At 43.2% G+C, this 20,445-nt stretch overlaps 1 protein-coding gene across 16 annotated transcripts in view; it reads left to right on the forward strand.

The window, feature by feature from the left end:
* Positions 1-19,030, forward strand: part of Rapgef6 (Rap guanine nucleotide exchange factor 6) — a 180,525-nt gene extending 161,495 nt beyond the window's left edge. For 9 of the 16 annotated variants that reach the window (XM_036195112.1, XM_036195115.1, XM_036195114.1 and 6 more), the window contains 5 exons: positions 3,679-3,813; positions 10,092-10,320; positions 11,759-12,261; positions 14,158-14,472; positions 15,840-16,858. In XM_036195112.1, coding sequence (XP_036051005.1) covers positions 3,679-3,813; positions 10,092-10,320; positions 11,759-12,261; positions 14,158-14,472; positions 15,840-15,865 — 1,208 coding nt within the window. In that variant the 3' untranslated portion in view covers positions 15,866-16,858. The other 7 variants (XM_036195118.1, XM_036195119.1, XM_036195122.1 and 4 more) reach the window with 5 other exon arrangements.
* Positions 19,031-20,445: the final 1,415 nt, after the last annotated feature.

Here is a 20,445-nt window from a genome sequence, read left to right on the forward strand (position 1 = left end):
TATACTTAGTGCAGATGCAAACCTCCAAAAGCTGTGAGAATAAAATTGCTTTTTATGAAAAAATACTTGCACACTGCTTTTTTTCATTAATGTCCCCTTCTGAAAACCTCAGTAGGAGAAAAGAACATGTAGAAGACACAAAGAGTGTGAGGTTGGAGAGATAGCTCAGTGGTTAAGAGCACTGGCTGTTCTTCCAGGCCTGAGTTTGATTCCTTGTGCCCACATACCAGCTCACAACCATCTGTAACTCTAGTTCCAGGGAATCCAGCATCCTCTCCTGGCCTCCGTAAGGCACTGCACAAATATGATATACAGGCATACATACAGTCAAAATACCCATACACACAAAATTATAAAGAAAAAAAATTTAATTAAAAATAAATGTAGGGGCTAGAGAGATGGCTCAGAAGCTACAAAAGTGTGCTGCTTTCATGAGAACCTGTTAGAGTCCTAGCAGGTGCCTCACAAGTCCTGTAACTTGAGCTCCAAGGGATCAAATTCCTCTGGCCTCCTGGGGCATCTGTACTCTCTTGCACATACCCACACCAGACACATAATTAAAAAAAAAAAAATTTAAGTGACAGGACTAGAGAGATGGTACAGTGGTTAAGAGTACTTGTTACTGTTGTTGTATAGGACCTAGGTTTGGTTCCCAGCACCCATAGAATGGCTCACAACTATCCACTACTCTAGTTCTGGGGGATCCAATGCCTCTTCTGACCTCCATGGTTACCAGGTACACATGTGGTACACATACATTCAAGCAAAACATATACATAAAGTAATAAATTAAATGTTTTAAACATAAGATATATAAGTGTAATCTTCAACTCTGTTTCCCCCATTGAGTCTTACATACATTACTGGAATTACTTTTATTTGTTGTTGTTTGTAATCTTAAAGACATCTTATTGTGAAACAGATGTCTCTCTTTTTTTGTTTTTGTTGTTTTTTTTTTTTTTAAGATTTATTTATTTATTTATTATGTATACAGAAGAGGGTGCCGGATCTCATTACAGATGGTTGTGAGCCACCATGTGGGTGCTGGGAATTGAACTCAGGACCTCTGGAAGAGCAGTCAGTGCTTTTTTAACCTCTGAGCCATCTCTTCAGCCCTTATTTGTTGTTTTAACAGTATCTCTGTGTCCACTTTTATATGGGAAGCTAGATTAGATTTGGTTTCTGGAATTGTAAACATGGTCCATGTATTCTACATATTTCATGCTTAGTATAAATATGTTTTGGGTTTTTTTTTGGTTTTTTTATTTTTGGTTTGGTTTGGTTTGGTTTTTCGAGACAGGGTATCACTGTGTAACAGCCTTGGCTGTCTTGGAACTTGTTCTGTAGAGCAGCTGGCCTCGAACTCACAGAGATCAGCCTGCCTCTGCCTCCCAAGGGCTCACCACCTCACCACCCAGCAAATTGTGTGATTTTAATTTGATTTGATCTGATGTACGGAGTTGAATAAGAAATGGCTAGGGTTTCAGTCTAGGGTTACTAAAGATAGAAACAGATTGCGTCTTTATTTTGTACTAACACAGTGATGGAAAAGAAAAAGCAAGAGTAGCCCTTAGCAAAGGCTGAGATAATGAAGGGTTTTAGAAGGCTTTTTGGCAAGAGTTTCCTTGAGGCAGAGAAATGATTTGGTATCTGTAAAGAGCTACAAACAGTTTTGTTTACTGCAAATTGCATGCATATTAAGAGGTAACAACTGAAGGTCAAAGTTGGGATTTTTGTTTGTTTGTTTTTCAAGACAGTTTCTCTGTGTAGCTTTGCGCCTTTCCTGGAACTCACTCTATAGCCCAGGCTGGCCTGGAACTCACAGAGATCCTCCTGGCTCTGCCTCCCGAGTGCTGGGATTAAAGGTGTGTGGCACCACCGCCCGGCAGGATTGGAGATTTGACTTGGTAATACAGTGCTTGATTAGTGTGCACAAAGCCATGGGGGCTCAGCCCAGTTCCCGGCAACATGCACTCCAGTAATTGAAGCTCACATTTAACACTTACTAAGTTTCAGACATAGTCCATCTTTATTATAAACTTTATATTTACTTAGTCTTCGTAATAGCCCTATGAGATGGTAATTAGCCTTATTCTACACAGAATCTTAGTAATTCACACAGTGCCAGTACATGATCAGTCTAGTGGTTGTTCCTAAGCTGGTTGGCTCTAAAATCTTTGCTTTTTATCCACCAGACTAAACAGCCTCCCAGTATATGAAAAGTGAAGTCATAAATACATCTAGATTATAGATTATAGATAAGCACAATTTGTCGCTGAGAAACCACTGAAGAGATTTCAAGTTTTGCATGGTGTACACCCCTCTAATCCTAGCACTTGAGAGACTGAGGCAGGAGGATTACATGTTACAGTTTGAGACCAGACTGGCCTATCTATCAAGCGATACTCTGTTAAGAGAGCGACAGGAGGAGTCAGGGAAGGGGGTGGAAGGAGAAAGAAGATGGGGAGAAAAGGGAGGCTGAGATAGATTTGGAAGAAGGAAAGTTGTGGGGAGAAGGGAGTAAAACAAGGCCACAGGCAAGCAAGCCTGCTTGGTGCCTTTCCCAAAGACTGCTGTTGCTGTACCAGCTCTGCAGCTCAGTGACTTCCTAGAAACTCTAAAAAGTAACTGGGCTGGAACCATTTGTAGTGCGTCTTTCTCTATCCCACCAGTCAGCTCCCAAACCGTGACACTGAGAGTTGTCCCCACCCCCCAGACAGGATTTCTCTATGTAACAGCCCTGGCTGTCCTGGAACTTGCTTTGTAGACCAGGCTGGCCTTGAACTCACAGAGATCCACCTGGCTCTGCCTCCCGAGTGCTGGGATTAAAGGCGTGCGCCACCACCGCCTGGCCCTCACCAGTTCTTATAACTTAAATTAACCCATTTCTGTTATATGCTGCCACATGGCTCATGGCTGTTACCTCTCCTCCTATGTGTCTTGCTTGTTCAACAACTCTTGGCATCTCTGCCTCCTTCTTTCAAGTATCGTCTCTGCCCTGGAAATGCTGCCTCGCTGCCAAACCAATGTAAGTGACACATGGTCACAGTGTACAAAAAGATGTTTCCACAACAACCATTTCAGAATCTGAACTATGCTCAATAGCTAACTGGTGGAGAAAAGAACTTTACAAGAACGTTTTTGGGAGCGCCGTCCATTTTCCCATGTGTTGCTGACTTTTCTTCTGTAGTGTGAATTCAGTGCTCTTGAAAAGGGCTGTCCCGGCAGCCCTCCAGCCTCCATGTGTACCCACAGCAGAGATGCCCCTCGGGTGGTGATAGGACCAGCACCGCACACTCCAATACATTTGCTCTCTCTTGAAGGGACTACCTCAAGAGGGAAGGGCAGAGTTGAACCTCAGTCTTCTCTCTTAAGATACAATTGTGGGAGTGTAGGGACTGTGTAATTGATTTCCCTCTGCCACAAAGCAAATTGCCTATTACAATCTTACCTGTACTGGCCAAATGAGTTTGAACAAATAACCTAGAGAATGAGACCTATATGCCAACTCCCAGTCACTTAATCCCTCAGTGCACTTACATGTCTAGGTTGACTATACCAGCCATTGTCTCAGGGTTTTAGTTACTGGTGATTTAAACAGTTACATACATGTTAATTGTAAAATGATACTTAACTTGCTTGCTTATTTTTATGTTTTTGTATTTATTTATTTTTTAGGTACAAGCTTACCTCAGAAAGGTTTAGGACCCACTGAAGAAGTGAGTGGTAAGAAACACACAGAAGACACTGTTTCTGTGGCATCCTCTCTGCATTCTAGCCCTCCTGCATCTCCTCAAAGTTCCCCTCGCAAAGGTAAGATGAGACTTTTCCTGCTAGCTCTTCTCAGACCGAGCAACGCGTCAGCACGCCTGGCTTTTCAGTCTGTAAGCAAGTGACAGAACAGTGAATTCATGTTTTTCATTGAATTGTTCAAACATTTTTCAGGTGTCAGTCACCTTGTAACTAGGACTCCAGTATTCAGGGCATTATCTTTAGCTTCTTGGACACCGGCAGGCATGGGTAGAAATGAAGGCATAAGGCACAGCTGTTTTGGTCTTTGCCAGTACACAGTGCCATCTTTACAGTTTTGTATATTTGAACATTTCTGTGGAGAATGTGCAAAGAAATTCTACAAGAAATTGTATTTATACTGGGTTTGATGGTGCACGCCTGTAATCCCAGCACTTGGGGAGGAGGAGACAAGTGGGTCAGGAAGTCAAGGTCATCAGCAGCTATATAAAAGACCCAGCTCCAAAAAAAGTTTTGTTTTTGTTGAAGTACACATTGTAGGGGGTGGAGGGGAAGCAGTATTAGCTGGGCATGGTGATGCATCCCCTTTAATCCCAGCACTTGGGCAGCAGAGACAGGCAGATCTCTTAGCCTGGTCTACAATGTGAATTCCAGGACAGCCAGGCCTAATCAGAGAAACCCTGTCTCAAAAAAGAAGCAGTTATTTAGGTTTCTCTTTTTGGTTTGCTCTGTTTTTCTTATGTATGGAAATTTAAAATAATGTATGCTTTCTGTGATTTTTACATTTATACAAAACCAACAAGGAATAGTCAGAAATCCTTGTTCTTCACATGCATTTTCTTGAGTCAGACTAAAGCTCTTCTTGGATAGACTGGACTCTTAAGATGTCACATGATGTTTTACCACACATACAGCATGCTAAACAGTCTATGTTTATTGCTGTGGCCCTCCACACTCTGAGTCTGTGCTAGAGATAGAGGTATCCTAGTCCTGGGCTCCTCATGAGTGTAAAAGAAAAAAGGGGGGGGGGGGTATTTTAATCACAGCAGAGGACATTACCTGCTGGGTAATGTTAGACTAACAGCTCACTCTGTTCCCAAGGTCTAAGTTTCACTCTTCAGGACCCTTTTTGCCAGCTGGGGTACAGTGAAGTAACACCTGAGTTTGACAGTCTGTCCCTTGCTATTTCTTTATTACCATTCGTGACTTGTTTATAAGGGTCAGAAAGACCCTCTGTCTTAGGGCCTATGTAAACACTTTAAAGGGGAATGGTATTTCTATATGTGATCAGTGATTTGTAAATTCAAGTGTCTCTTCCTTTCACTGCTGTTGCTCCAGCGTAGCATAGCTAGCTTGCTCCCCAGCCCTTTCTACCCTCAGATAGCTGAGATTTTACTAAGGAATGCTTCATGAAAATCAACTAGAATATAGAAGGAGTATGTATATTTAGAAAACAGTTTCTGATCATGCTATATCTCATTATACTTTTGCAAGACACATTGACCTGTGTCTTTTCTTTGTCTGTATGAGCTGAGTATCCAGAATGCCTTCATCAGATCTCTACAAGTGATCTGATCTCTAGTCAGATAGGTGGTCCTGCAGGACCAGAGTTTAGAAGTTCTGCACAGACAGCTCTGTAAGCAAGAAGCTGATAGATCTGATTGCAGTTTATGTTTACTGTGACTTGGGAAGAAGTATTTTGGAGAGGAATGTCCCAGCAAATCACTTTTTGGTTTTTCAGGACAGGGTTTATTATATAGCTGCTCTAGAACTCACTATGTAGACCACGCTGGCCACAAACTCACAGAGCTCTGCTTGTAGGTGGAGTTTTTCTGTCCTAAACACCTGCTCCCAAATAATTACTCAGAGGTTTAATATAAATTAGAAATGCGTGGCCAATAGCTCAGGCTTATTACTAACTAGCTTTTACATTTTAAGTTAACTCATATTTCCTTGTCTACTGTCTGCCACATGGCAGTACATTTTTCCTCATGGCATGTTCATCTGCTCCCTGAGTCTGCTGGTGACTCCTCGGACTCCACCCTTCTTCATTACATCATTCTCAGTTTGGCTTTCCTGCCTAACTTTATCCTGTTCAGCTATTGGCCAGTCAGCTTGTTACTAACCAGTGAGAGCAATGCATATTCACAGTGTCCACTGCATCTGCCTGCCTCTGCCTCTGAGTGCTAGGATTTAAAGATGTGTACTAACACACAAAATCTGCTCTTACCACTGAAGTAAATTGGCCTTTTATCTAACCTTTGAACTTTTGGCTGACAGTTGACCATGATGCTTATAAATGTGGGGCTATCGTAGTTGTACGGGGAACCTTTAGAAGCTTGAAGAATTCTCTTCAAAAACAATTTCAGAAATTACTCTTAAATATGTAAATACTCCAAAAAGACAGCCAGGCATAGTGGCACATACCTGTAATAGCAGCATTCAGCCAGCTGAGGCAGGAGGACCTGACCTGAGGCACATCCTTGAGTATGTAGCAAATTTTTCACCACTTGGAGCTTCATAGTCAGAACCTTCCAAAAAGAATAGAAAAACCCAACCCACCTCAGTACCTCTATTTCCATAAACAGGTTTAGGTTAGTAGCCTGTGGCTGAACAAAGTTATTACAGTAACAGTACATTATTTGGCCGTTCTCAGTTCTTGTTAAACTTTGGAATTTGTTTTGTTCTCATCACTTTAAAGTAAACATATTTCATATCTTCATCAGGAGAATTTAAACAAGAACTTAGAAGCCAAGAGCTGAGGAAAGGTTCTGTCAGTAAAGCACTTACTGTGCAAGTATGAAGACCTAGGGCCAACCCCAGCACCACATAAAACCTCGGGATGGTAGCACACTTCGTAATCCTGGGACTGGGCATGCAGAGACAGACAGATTTCTGGGCCAATCAGTGAGCTGCTCCTCAGGGAGAGCACCACCCAGATTGTCCTCTGCCCTCCACTGGGGCACCTGCATGTATAAGCACACACAGAGTGGAGGGTAAGCCAACAACTTGAGCATTGCCTTCCTTCCACTTGGAGCCCCATTTGCTCCAGAAATGGTGCCCTGCGTCCTGTGCATGTCCTATTTGGTTTTTGACTGAGGTTTGGGTTTTGTTGTTGTTTGTTTGTTTGTTTTTTAATCTCCTGAAAATTCTAAAGCATCATTTCTTAAGAAATGGTTCTGGTCACTTGATATTCTTGTCACATCTCTCTATAACTTTTACCAATGTGGCTTGCTTTCAGCTTTGTTTTTCTTTTTTTATTGTCAGCTTGTTCTGAGCAAGGCAATAGCTATCCTGTTTTGTCTTGTAGTAGCAGAGGTGCTTATGCAGTATAGTAGTTACATAGTTTCTTCATTTATTAAAAAAAAAATTGTTACTGTAGTTCAGTTCTTTAGGTATTGTCAAGATGATTAAGTTTTAAAATAGTGAAATGTTATGTAAACCAAGCTAACTGTGACTAATGGAAAAGGATTAATTGACCATGTCAGGGTTTTTGCATCTCTCCTCCAGTTGGCAGTGTCCCATCTGATCACAGCATCCTGCTGCGTCTCTCAGGGTCTTCCTCATCCCCTCCCCGTGAGCCCAGCACCAAGATCAGTGGCCCCGGAATAGGTGGGGTTTACTTGCAAAAGAAAATCCTTCAGATTACCGGGAGCACAGCAAAAAGAACAGACAGGACCAAGAAGGCCACTGAGGAGGATAGAGACAGGACAAGTTGTGAGACCACAACCAGGAAAAGAATGACATCCCCGTTTAGAAGACTTAGGGAGAGAACTCTTTCAAGGGAGAGACTAGTCACCAGCCAGAAAGAGGACACAGATCACAATCAAGCTCCAGACAGCTGTGAGAAAGTGAAGGGTGTTGGAAGCAACGTCACAGATGAGAAAGGGAATGCCATCTGCGACTCCAGTAGCCAAGGCCACAGTACTGCTCTAAACTGCTTCTGTACGAGGTTCAAGCCTAAGCGGAGAAAGACTCTCTGAAAAGTTCCTTATTCAATATTAGTGTTAAGTTTGCTTTAAGTTATTCCTGTAAATGTGGCTTGAATTCAGCCCTCTGTCAGAGGCTGGACAAGTGAATGTTTAGTAGTACTACTAAGCATTTTATGGTGAGTGCTGTAGAGTCTTTAGTAGCACAGAATTACTAATTTATTGTGCCTCCCTTGTACAAATGTTCTCTGACTGCTGTGTCGAGTTAGTAAACTTTTATCTACTTGTTTTCTATAGTTTGCTGTATTTTCTTCTGGTAGCAGCTGAGACTGAAATTATCAGGGAAAACTTCTTAGGAAGCAGTGTTCAGTTTCATGTTAACCCCCATTACAAGCTGCTTTCACCCTCTACCACAGAACCTGTTTGCCACCTTACTTCCTTAACTCTGGGGCAAAAACAAAAACACAAAAAAACCAACCAACTGTACGCCAGGAAAGGCATCTTTTCCTGTGTCCTATGTCCTCACTTTGAAATGCCTCTGGGAGAGCAGTTAGCCCAACAGGTTCAGAATCATCTGGAAACTTTAAGTAAAACTACCATGTCATGTCCCACACCAGATTTCATAAATTTGAATTTGAGTGCCAGATGTATATGTAATTTAATAAATGTTCCAGGCAATTCTTGGTATCAGTTACATCTGAGAGGTTCTGATGTAACAAACATAGGGATAACATTGATTTGAAATAATGAAGCAAGTCTGTACTGAGTAGTGAAAGAGACAGTGATTCTCTTTGGAAATAGAAGGTAACTGGTGTGAATGCTGACTTACCATATCCATTGTCCTGATCGTCTTAAAAACCACTGGTGAGTGAGTGATCCCAAGCGCAAGGCTGTATGGTAGAAGTCAGAAACACTAGCTTGGCCTGTCTTACTGGTTCTTGGCCCCATAAGCCCAAGGGTAAACCACACATTTTTGGATCTTGATTTTTCTGTGAAATGATTGTTGGCACCTCTTGACATTTCACAGCCATTTTTTTTCTTCAGTGGATTTAGTTAAACATGCTGAAATCCTTAAGGCATAAGGAGATGCTTAGCTTGCTATCTTCCTTTTTGTATTATGGAGGATCGGTAACATACAAGAGCCTCCATTTCTTCCTTAACAATGTATCTGGGAATTAGTCCAAAAGTCATGTGACTTGTCAGACCTCAGTCCGCCCTAAGAACCAGGTCTTGTTCTTATTAAAGACCAGCACCTTGTGGACTGCTGTGGCATTTTCTTTTATCAAAATAGACCACTTTGTACATTTACCTGTCATACTGTGGATGTGGTTTTGGGTCCTTCACCTCTCTTCATCCCTATTTTATCCTTCCAAAATGGACAAGACCCCTGTAAGCCATGCACTGCGTGGTAAGATGTATGGAAAGTAGATAGATGGTGTTTTCATCATGATACTTCCTAAGCTGATCAGCTACTTAATTCTTAACAAACCATTCATGTCCAAACCAAAACAGTTTGTTTAAAAATACTGAAACAGGGCTAGGAAGATCTTTCAATGTAAGGACCTGAGTACCCTGCATCCACGTGAAAAATCCATTGTGCATTATATTACTCTAGCACAGAGCAGGGGGATAGAGACACTTTGGCCAGCTAGCCTGGCCAGCTGGAGCTGCAAATTCAGTGTGAGACCATATCTTAAAAAATACAGTAGAGAGCAGTCAAGGAAGACACCTTACATCAGCTTCTGACCTACACACACACATGTACATACGCACATGAGCATATACCACATACGTGTATACATGCATGCACAAAAACAGGACTGGAGCTCTCATTTGCCCAGCCTATACAAGGTCCTGAGTTGTATTCTTAGAATTGCAAAAAATAATTGATTGAAAGTACAGAAATAGTGATCCTCAACTTGGGGAAAGACTTGGGTAGAATAAGTAGAATATCTGAGAGAAGAGTATGCATTTGGAAGATGTCTGGATACATTTCTTTGAGTGTGTCTCAATTCCGATCGATCCCTTCCACAGCGTGGGCCATGATATATTTTGTCAGTCCAAGAGCGGGGGACATAGAGGTTAAAAAATTGTACTGTGTGTACTTGCTAATGTTTATAATGTGTCCATTGTTCTTGTTCCGTTCTATTTGAAAGTGTGTGAGCCTGGACAGTAAACCAGCTTGTGACTGTTTCCTTCAGTGTGGAGTTCTGTGGTGTGGTATGGATGGTAGGTGAATGGCTATGTAGGAAGGGTATGGAGAAAATGGCCGCCCTTACACCTTCACGCACATGAAAACTGAGATTTCCTACGGCTTTGCTTTTTGTCTCCTATTTTTTCTTGGCCTCCCCGTGGCTGCCCCTTCCTGTCCCCCCTCACTTGGTAGCTTAATCGGTGTCTTTTCTCATGCAGGTTATACACTCCTGCCATCAGCTAAGTCTGACAACTTGTCTGACTCCAGCCACAGTGAGATCTCCTCTCGGTCCAGCATTGTGAGCAACTGTTCGGCCGACTCCATGTCTGCAGCTCTGCAGGATGAACGGTGTTCCGCCCACACCCTAGCAGTGCCTGAGCCCACAGGGGCATTGGAAAAGACAGATCACCCTTCAGGGATCAGGGACCACAGTCATCTTGGTCATGGGTAAATACTCATGTCTGTGTTCCTATCAAAAGCAGAATCAGCATGTAGCACTCACAACCTGATCTTGCACCCTCTTCCAGGAGGTCAGTTGTAAGACATTCCATGTAAGACTGTGAGGTACACACATGCCTTTTATATATACTGAGTATGGAAACACATACTATCTGAAAGATACATGGATATGCTTTTTTTCCCTTTATTCAAGTTACTTTCTGCCATGTATCCTGTCGATTGCTAAGAGCACATTGTGGGGCTAGAGAGACGGCTCAGAGGAGCACTGGCTGTTCTGTCAGAGGTCCTGAGTTCAAATCCCAGCAACCACATGGTGGCTCACAACCATCTGTAATGAGATCTGGCGCCCTCTTCTGGCCTGAAGGGATACATGCAGGCAGAACACTGTATACATAAAAAATAAATCTTTTTTTTTTTTTTAAGTGTGTACCACCACAGCAAAAAAACAAAAACCACATTGTGTGCCTGCTATTGTTACTAGAAACTGGCTCCTGGCTGTTAGAAATTACTCAGAAAGATTTTATTATACAACAGACTTCCAACCTAGCATATGTCTAGTACATTACAGGAGCTAGGAGAGGGGTCCATGCCTTGACCATTATTCTAATGTCATTGAGAGAGACTGTGTTGTCTTTGAAAAAGTTGACATTCGAGAATGGCGCACGCACACACACACAATCACATTTAAAATACCACACATAGGGGCTAGGGTTAGCTCAGTGGTAGAGCTAGCAAGCGCAAGGCCCTGGGTTCGACCTCAGCTCTGGTTAAAAAAAAAAAGAAAATAGAAACAAGGGTTGGGGGTTTAGCTCAGTGGTAGAGCACTTGCCTAGCAAGCGCAAGGCCCTGGGTTCGATCCTCAGCTCAAAAAAAAAAAAAAAAAAATAGCACACAGTGCTTTAAATATGCATACAGAGTTTATGTTGTACTATGTCTGTAGCTATATGTGCCAGCATGCAGGCTGCAGATTGGACATACATAGAACCATTTAAAATACAGAAACCATCCAAATGAAACCTGACTATACAGACATGGGCTGTTGGATACACGTGCCCCGTGTTTGGGAACCTTGCTATAAATGTTGGCGTCTGTGCGGTTGACACTTTGGGATGTTACTGTTGATGTCCCATCATACTTGGTTAACATCAGATGTTAGTGGAAAAAAGTAAATATGGCTCCCCGGCGTAGAAATGCTGAGTTCTCCGCACTGGGGAACAGTGTACTGTTGGCAAAGGTGTGCTCATTTCCAGTAGTTTCTCATTTCATCTTGTGTTTTTATTTAAAGTCAGTCAGGGTTTCTCGGAGGAAACATTGCCTAGCTAAGCATTCAGGTCTATCCTGGTCTCTTGCAGGAGGACACTTGTGCTGGGAAGTCCCCAGTATGCCACTAGAGTACCCATTGCTCATCCATGTGTCTCGTTTTTAGGTGGATGCTGTCGAAGCCGTCTCTTATCAAGGGTGTAGCTGTCCCGTCTTCTCTGAGCAGTGAAGAGATGTCTCATGAGCAGGTTGTGCTGGAAGCAGCTGACAGTGGGCGGGGCAGTTGGACTTCCTGCTCCAGTAGTTCCCATGACAACTTCCAAAGCCTTCCAAACCCTAAAAGCTGGGACTTTCTGAACACTTACAGGCACACACATTTAGATGACCCTATTGCTGAGGTTGAGCCTGCTGACTGTGAGCCCTGTGCCTGCCCTAAAGGCTGCTCAAGAACTTGTGGCCAGTGCAGAGGCAGCCTCGAGACAACCCAGCTGAGGCAGAGTTGGGCCTCTTCCAGCTCCCTTTCTGACACATACGAACCGAACTATGGGACAGTTAAGCGGAGGGTATTGGAAAGTGCACCAGCAGAGGGACCTGATGGCTTGGAGCCCAGGGACACCACTGACCCTGTTTATAAAACAGTCACTTCCAGTACAGACAAAGGTTTGATTGGTAAGTGCGGGTTTGTTTGTGTCACTGGTGTTGAGGGGTTATGTGTTCCCTCCCTCTAAAAGAAGGTATTGGGCTACCTTGACCAGATTTTATTATTTCTCTCATTCTACACATTTTTTTCTTCCTTCCACAATTTATCGCCCCCAAATTTATGGCTTCTCAGCTTTTTCTTTCCCTCGGTCATACATACCCTTGTATTTATCTATAAAATGCTAAGGGAAATGAGAGTGACTAACAGAAAAGACACATGGCCATCAGATCCATAGGGAACACAGACGCACAGGTAAAGCCATGGTGATGCCTTTTCAAAAGTTCCCAAGGAGCTGCACAAGCCGTCAGAGTGAGCAGGAATATGAGCAGAGGAAGGGTGTTTTTAGGAACGGTAGGTTCACTGTTGAGATCCATCTGGTTGTATTGAGTGTGGTGGTATCGCTGCTGACTATAGTGAAGAAAAGATCGTTCTGGTGACCTCCTAAGTTGTTGATACCACAGGTGCTATGTATACAGGATGGAAACAGCAGGTCCTCTGTTACCTTTAGGCAGAGAGACATGCTGAGATTCTGAACCAGCTTGGTGATAAAGTAGGTCTTAGCATCATCACCCTGCACCCACTCTCAGGCACCACAGAGCAGAGACAGACCCCAAGCATTTCAGTCTGCGTAGCCTGCTGTGCATCACCGGGTAGCAGCTGATTACTGTCTAGTAAGCCCTTTTACTATATTTAGCCATCAAATTGTTTATTCCCTGAATTACATGAATACTAACACATAATATCTCTTTCTCTGCTATGTGAAATGACCAATTCAGTCTTTATGATATAATTATTTTTATAAAAAAAAAGAAAGAGAGAAAGGAGAGAGAGAAAGAAAAAGAGAGAGAGAAAGAGAGAAAGGGAAATGTCACTTCTCGGTGACTTTGGGCCTACCCTCCCTCCTTCATCTCTCCCCTTTGGTAACTTCCCCACTGCCATGTTCCATTATGCCCGCTTGTCCTCTGGATGGAAACAGGCTCCTCTAGTCCTGACTTGACATGAGCGTTTTACTGTAGAGAGGAGAAATCCACATGCACAAGCCTCTTGTTGATGTGAGCATTGTCTAATGCTCCTGAAATCCTTCTGCTTGTGTGTGGACAGAGTGTCTTCTTCAGTGCCTCTGTGTGATCGACATGATGTGGAACTTCCTCTTTTCCTTTTCTGATGCTTTTTAAAGCTTCGCTCTAGTCCCAGGGGATTATTGCACATTTAGCAAAAAGAAATTATTCATGATGTCACATTTCCTAAACTTCAGGTTTTTTTTCTATGCTTAGTCAGAAAACAGGAGTTAAAAGTAAAATCCCAGCCAGGCATTGGTGGTCCACACCTTTAATCCCAACACCAGAAAGCAGAGTCACTCAATCCCTGTTTGTTCCAGGCCAGCCAGGGCTATGTAGAGACCCTGTCACAAAACAAAAATAAGATCCCATGGGGAGTAAGTTCATCTCCACTAGGAAAGTTCATTGGTTCGCATGCCTGGACTGAGGATGCGTCTGCCCCAAGGGCAGGAGATGGTCTCTGTGACCCAGGTACCAGTGCTGTGATTGAAATAGATAGTTGTTGGCCGGCAGAAGTCTGACGGTCATCTTCAGTGGACAGCACACTTGAGGGCATGATTGAGCTGCTGTCACAAGGGCTGTTGCTGGTTCACATAGCTGTTGGTGGAGTTTTCTTTAAATAGCCAATAGGTTTAAATATTAGTGTTTGTAAGAACATTTTCAGTTTGCTATCATTGTATTTAAATGTATTCATTTTTGTGTTTTTATGTTATATTTTTGTCATTGTAATGTTCAGTGTGGGGTTCTTTTTCCTTTGTTTCTTATGTTTTTCCATTAACATTTCCACTGCTTATTTTTTCACACCAGTGTACTGTGTCACCTCACCCAAGAAAGGTGATAGGTATAGGGAGCCACCTCCCACTCCTCCAGGATATCTGGGAATTTCTTTAGCGGACCTAAAGGAAGGACCCCACCCTCATCTAAAACCTCCAGACTATAGCGTGGCAGTACAGAGGTCAAAGATGATGTTTAACAGCCTGTCTAGACTGCCGCCAGCTCCTCCCAGTAGCCACACCTCGGCCTGGGTTCCCTCGAAGACTGGATCCCAGCCTCACAGGCATAGCTTGCAGCCGTCCCATCCCAAACTAGCCGATGTGGCTGATGCAGATAGCGAAGCAGATGGTACGTTGACAAGCGGTCTCAATGGCTCTTAAGTGGATTATGGAGCATAAAAAGGTCTTTATTCTGATATTTGTGGTAATTTGTAATGTTTTTAAATCTCTCCAAATTTGTTTTAAAAAAATAGGATCTGAGCATATAGCTTGGTGGTAGAGCTCTTGACTAGCACACACAGACCCTGGGTTCAAACTCCAGCACTACAAAAAAGAGGATTTATTATTCTTCTGGGCTGTCAAGAGCACTTGTGCAAGCCTGGCAGCCTGAGTTCTATCCCCTAAACCCACACAAAGGAAAGAGTCATCACCCCAAAAATTACCCCCTGGCCTCCACGAACACTGTAGTACACACACACTAATTATAAGGAACATTTAAGAGTCACTAAATATGCATTTTGTAAACACAGTCAAGCTATTGTCTCTGGGAACCCATTGCTCTGATGCTAGCTCACATGGAGTATTGTTACCTTTGATAAAGAAACAGCAGCTCCAATAGGAGATTTCTGAGAGAAAGTACTTGATGTCTGTTGAGTAAAGTTTTACAAAATACGGCAGCTACAAATGGCAGTTGTATAAAAGTCACTATTGACTCAGCTCCTCTGGCAAGCAAAACTCTTGATGAGCTTTCTAACTGTAGCTAAGGTTGAAAAGTAGTTTCTTAATTGGAAATAATTTTTTTAGCCTTCTAAACAGTATAGTAATAAAGTGATATATTGAAACCATCTGTGGTCTGGGGAGGTGGCTCAATGGATGAAGCATGAGGACCAGAATCCAGGGTCCCCAGGGCAAGCTGGCTACCTAGACTAGTCAGATTAGCAAGCTCTAGGTTCACTGAGAGATCCTGACTAAAGTAGAGTGTTCCATCCAGTAAGACATCATTTATCAACCTCTAGCCTCCATACACATTCACACATACCCATACACACATATATGTAACCCACTACACACACACCAAAGAAAATAAAACTACAGGGGCCAGCAAGGTGGCTCAGCAGTGCCTGTGCACTTCCTGCCAAGCCTGGTCCACAGAATCCACATGATGGGAGAAGAGAAGCGGGTTCTGCAAATTGTCCTCTGACCTTCACACGTGCGCGCGCGCGCGCGCACACACACACACACACACACACACACACACACACACACACACACACGTGAGAAGTTAAGTGTAAAAAGGATTTTAATTTTGAAATTCTAGTTTCCTATCAGCTCTCAGTGTGATTAGAAACTGGTGTTACAGTGAAGTCTGGGTCTTAATGGAATGTCTGCCAATATTTGTTGAGATGAGTTTCTTATGTAGCAGATAATCTGTTGGTTATTGCTAGATCTGCATTAATAGATAGATGTGCCAGCTAATTGTACCTTTATTATTTTCAGAAAATGAGCAGGTGTCTGCAGTCTAGCCTTTGGATACCCATTGGAGACCACTGGAAGTCAGGAGCATGGACAAGAGCTTGTGGTTCTTCAGGCCAAGGCCAACAGCTCACTGTTGCCACCAACCCTGAGGTTTCCTCCCTGGGCTGAGGAGGAGCTCTTCCTGAGTCATGCTTCCTTTTCTTCTGTCCCTGCAGGTGCAGTCTCCTTAACCGGATGTTGCACCTGATCCCAGCCTACACTTTGCACATCACTCCTGCCTTGGGACCATATTCAAGCTCAGAGTTGCCCCCTGTATATCACTATAGGTTTCTCTTTTTGTACATCATTTTAAAGATAGTGGTATTATTATTTCCAAGCCATAGCTTGGGCTAAAGGACACATTCAAAATGTCTGCCAATACCAAGGATAGTCTTGTGTATTTGAAAAGTAACTTATTATTTAAAGTATTGTGGTTTATTTGTATTCAGGAGCTCTTGTTAGCTGTTGTTTGTCTGAGGCTGTAAAGCTGTCTATGGTCTGAGCAGCAGACATAATCCTGACATAGGTACAGAGATGTGGCACTATTGTAGCAGATACTCGGGTGGGAACTAGACCCCTGTACAGATGAAGTGTGGGCAGCCTGCTCATCATGGCATGGGCTGTATCAGCCACAGGGGTCTTGGCAGTCTTTTGGAAAGGGGAGCAGAGGTCGAATAGGAAGGGAGAACCCTAATTTCCAAAGAAAGAACAGTTAACATTGAGTCTGTTTCTGAAGTGACCATCATACTGCATCCAATTGTAAGGATACTATAAATCCAATGGGAATGGCTTCTAGAAAGTTTCGTTTCTATAGGAACCCTCCCTAAGCTAACATTTCACAACTCAAGCATAGACCTCCTGGTTTAAAAGAAATATTGTAGAAGCTGGAGAGATGGCTCAGGGGTTAAGATAACTCTTGCAGAGGGCCCTGGTTTACTTCCTAGCACTCACGTGGTGGCTTACAACTGCCTGTAACTCCAGGAGAGGGATCCAACACCCTCTTCTGGCCCCCAAAAGCACTGCATGTATGTGGTGCACAGACATACATGCAGGCAGAACACCCCTACACACAAAATAATAATAACTTTTCTAAAGTATCCTTTATGGATGTAATTATGGTCAGTGATCTTGACTCATTCGATGGCTTGCACTGCTCAACCACATGTGCAGTTGAACTTGAGCTTCGAGCCCTCCACAGAGCTCAGTAACAAGGGATGGACTTGCATAAGACATGGGGCCTAGGATAACAGAGGGACTTCCACCCTGCAGAAGACATCCTTTGGGACCTCCTGGATATGGCACTCTGTATTCAAATCCAGTGACTGCTTAGTAAAGTGGACTTTTCGCATTTTTACAAATTAAACATAATACTTTGTAGTTAATGTATTTAAATGTTAAATAACATTTAAAGTTTTTCATTTGCTTTTTAATGAAAAGGCAAATAAGATTTTGTAAACTTCTGTAATTACCCCAAAAAAGAAGAAAAGCCAAAGCCATTTTAAGTGCACTAACCATGACAGTATTGCTCCAGAGCAGTCACATGACCAACTGCCTTTTCAGGACTCTGCTTTTCTGTTGCTCTCTTCCTGTTTCCTGCCCAATCTCTGAGGATCAGAACAGTTGCAGATGTCACAGTGTGTGTCCTCCCACCGAGTGCCTGTGGCTTTAGGAAAAGTAGGTGGCTAAAGGATTCCCCTGGGAGACATTAACCCAAAAGCCTTAGACGTGAGCCCAGGTGCACTGCAGTGCGCTGAGGAAGAGCTCTGCTGGCCCTCTAAAGGTGGAAGCAGCCTGGGAAGCAGCTGAAGCTTGACAGCCATGCTTAACTGATCTGGCCTAGGAACTTTGTCCTCTGGTTGTGAATTTTTTATTCACCTATTTGCATAATATTGTTTTCATGTCCAAAACAAAATAAATATTTTTGCTATATTCACCTTTTTAATCAAAGTTTGGGTACTCATTGTCACCATTTTCTATCCATTACTCTAGAAAAACATGCTGTGTGCACAGCCTCTGTTCATCCAACAGGTCTTGAGACGGAGCCTCGCCTGCCTTGGTCCTTAATGGTATAAATATCTTGCACAGAGCATTGAGGCCTGTGGCTTTGAACTTGCACTGTGTTGCTGCCTTGGTTATATCGAGCTTTATCTGTGAGTGTTCAGATCAACTGATCACATTGATCAGAATGAAAACCAAATGTTTGATGTATATGAGTCCCTGAAAAAAATCATGTCTGCCTTTTTTTTTACTTTGTCATGTGACTAGAGCAAGGGAAGCCTTAAAGCCCATGCTTGCTCCAGTTCCAAACGCCCATTTGTCCCTGTTCTAAGTGTCAAACATCACTAAAGAGATTTGTGCCCAGCATCTGCCAAGACTGTTGAAGCAGGAGACCCTGAGTGCAGACTTTTTCAAACAGTGAAAGAGTTGATTAGTGAGTCCAAGCGCTACTTAGAGCAGGGCACTTGCAATCCCCCGACTTCATTTCCTCTAACTGGTGTCTTTCAACAGGATCTTCGGGGAGAAAAATCCTTTAGAGAGTATTCATGAGGGTGACATGTTCATCACCTCTGTGTTCTCTACCAAACTGGAAGCGTAGCAGAAACTATCAAGAGTTTCTTTATAATTACAAAGGAAAAAAAAAAAAAAAGGATTCCTTAAATTTAAAACAGTGATCATTTGGAAGGCTCTACAAAGACATTGAGTGTATTCTTTCAGAATTCCATTACATGCTACAAAAAAGGGGGAATCAGCCTTGAGGCGAGTTGGGTACATTTTCAAGTTGAAACTTGAACCCTAAGTCATCTTTAGCTTTTGTGCTGTTTAAAAGGCCTCTTTATTTTTAATGTACAGAATGCAGTTGAACATGATAGATGTTTTAACATTGAAATGTGAGTTTATCAAAAACAAAAGCAAAATTGCACAGTTGCTGTAATCAAGTGACAGTTTCTGCACAATCAAGTGATTGTAAGGCATCCTGTAACAAGCACTGTTGTCTCCTGGTTTCTGATGCCTCTTCAACTTATGTCTTTTAGAAAGACAGTGCCTCTGTATGCTTTTGTATTTTTACTGAGTGTAAATACTTGTTATATTTTTGGTTAAGAGAATGTAAGGGTATCATTTATTACCACATCTCCTAACACATTGGAACCAATAAAGAACCTGCATTAACTGTGTGCACTTCATTCCAAGTTTATATAGAGCCCATGAAACAGCTAACAGGTCACTTCGGAAGAATGTTCAGACTGCAAAGTGGCTCATTAGGAGACTTCGTGCCTCCCTAGCATGCACAAAGCCCCGGGTCCAATTCCTAGAACCACATAAAAATGGGTATTATAATACACTAGGGAGGTAGAAGCAAGAGGACCAAGATTTCAGCTTTCAACTAAATGGCGGGTTCGAAGCTAGCTTAGGACACCCTAACTAAAAACAAGAGTGCCAACTTGGGACCCATGGTGCCTCCAAGTCACCAGAGAAATTGGAGTCGTCTGTTACTGTTGACCATATATAAGCTCTACATGGTGTTTTTGCTTGCAAATGAAGTGACAATGACTTTAACCCCTTGAACTTGCTTCCTAACAGAAATGTCCATGGGCCAGCTGTCAGGGTTGGTACAGTCACTGTTAGGCCCTAAAGAACCTGGCAGCTTCCTTGTGTACCAGGACACCACCTCAAGGACAATATCCAGTGAAAAGAGCAAACATGGTCCCTTTTTATTGGAAGATGAGCTTTCCAGAAGCTCTGCTCACATTGAGGTCATCAGAGCCACACTGAGAAATGAGCTTGTAAGGAAGCCTGTGTGCTGTGGCAGAACCCCATAGAGTCCAGTGAATAAAGGAAGCAAGGGTATCTAGCTGTGTGAGGATCCTTGGCCAGTGAGCCTGCGCACTCTTGAATCTGGTCCCTTTAGACCTTGGCAGAGAAGGGATTCTCCTGCTGAGCCCTTTGTGAAATCTCCAGCCCCCTCTACCTGTGGTTTGTGTGGGAGCTAACACCTGCCAGCACATGGCTTCCCAGCCTTGCCCTCCCTCGACATTCCCCTGGGCTCACTAGTGCATTGTAATGTTTAGAATACACAGTTTTGATCAAGATGAAGAATGGCCAATTTGATGTGATTGGCCAGACCTTGTAATGCTTGGCCTACTGTTTCTCAGTGTGTGGCTTGTTCTAACTTGGCTTCCAGGGGAGCTAGCTGCATGCACACAGGATCTCAGCCTCTTGGTTTCATTCCAACTTTTCTGGCCTCACTACTCTGGCGAGTGTCTAGTGCAGTGTTGGGGGGGGGTGGTCACAATGCGTTCCCTTTCTGTTAGTTTATTTCCAGTAGGGTTCACAGGAGCGTGAGCCACCTTACCAGTGATGCCGTTATTGAGGAAGGCATCACTCCCTACCTAGCAGGCCCTCCATCTTGAACTCATAGGATGGCATATCCTACAGGTGCCCCAATGTGTAGTGGGGGCTGAACCTTGCCCAGACCCGTGAGGATGTAGGAACAGGTCTGTAGAAACACCTCCAGGCCACACATCAGAATGGAATGCTTGACCACTGAAAAGCTATCAACACAGCTGGGCACAGTGGCCACATGCCTGTA

The sequence above is a fragment of the Onychomys torridus genome, chromosome 8 (genome assembly GCF_903995425.1).
Source record: "Onychomys torridus chromosome 8, mOncTor1.1, whole genome shotgun sequence".
Lineage (NCBI taxonomy): Eukaryota > Metazoa > Chordata > Mammalia > Rodentia > Cricetidae > Onychomys > Onychomys torridus.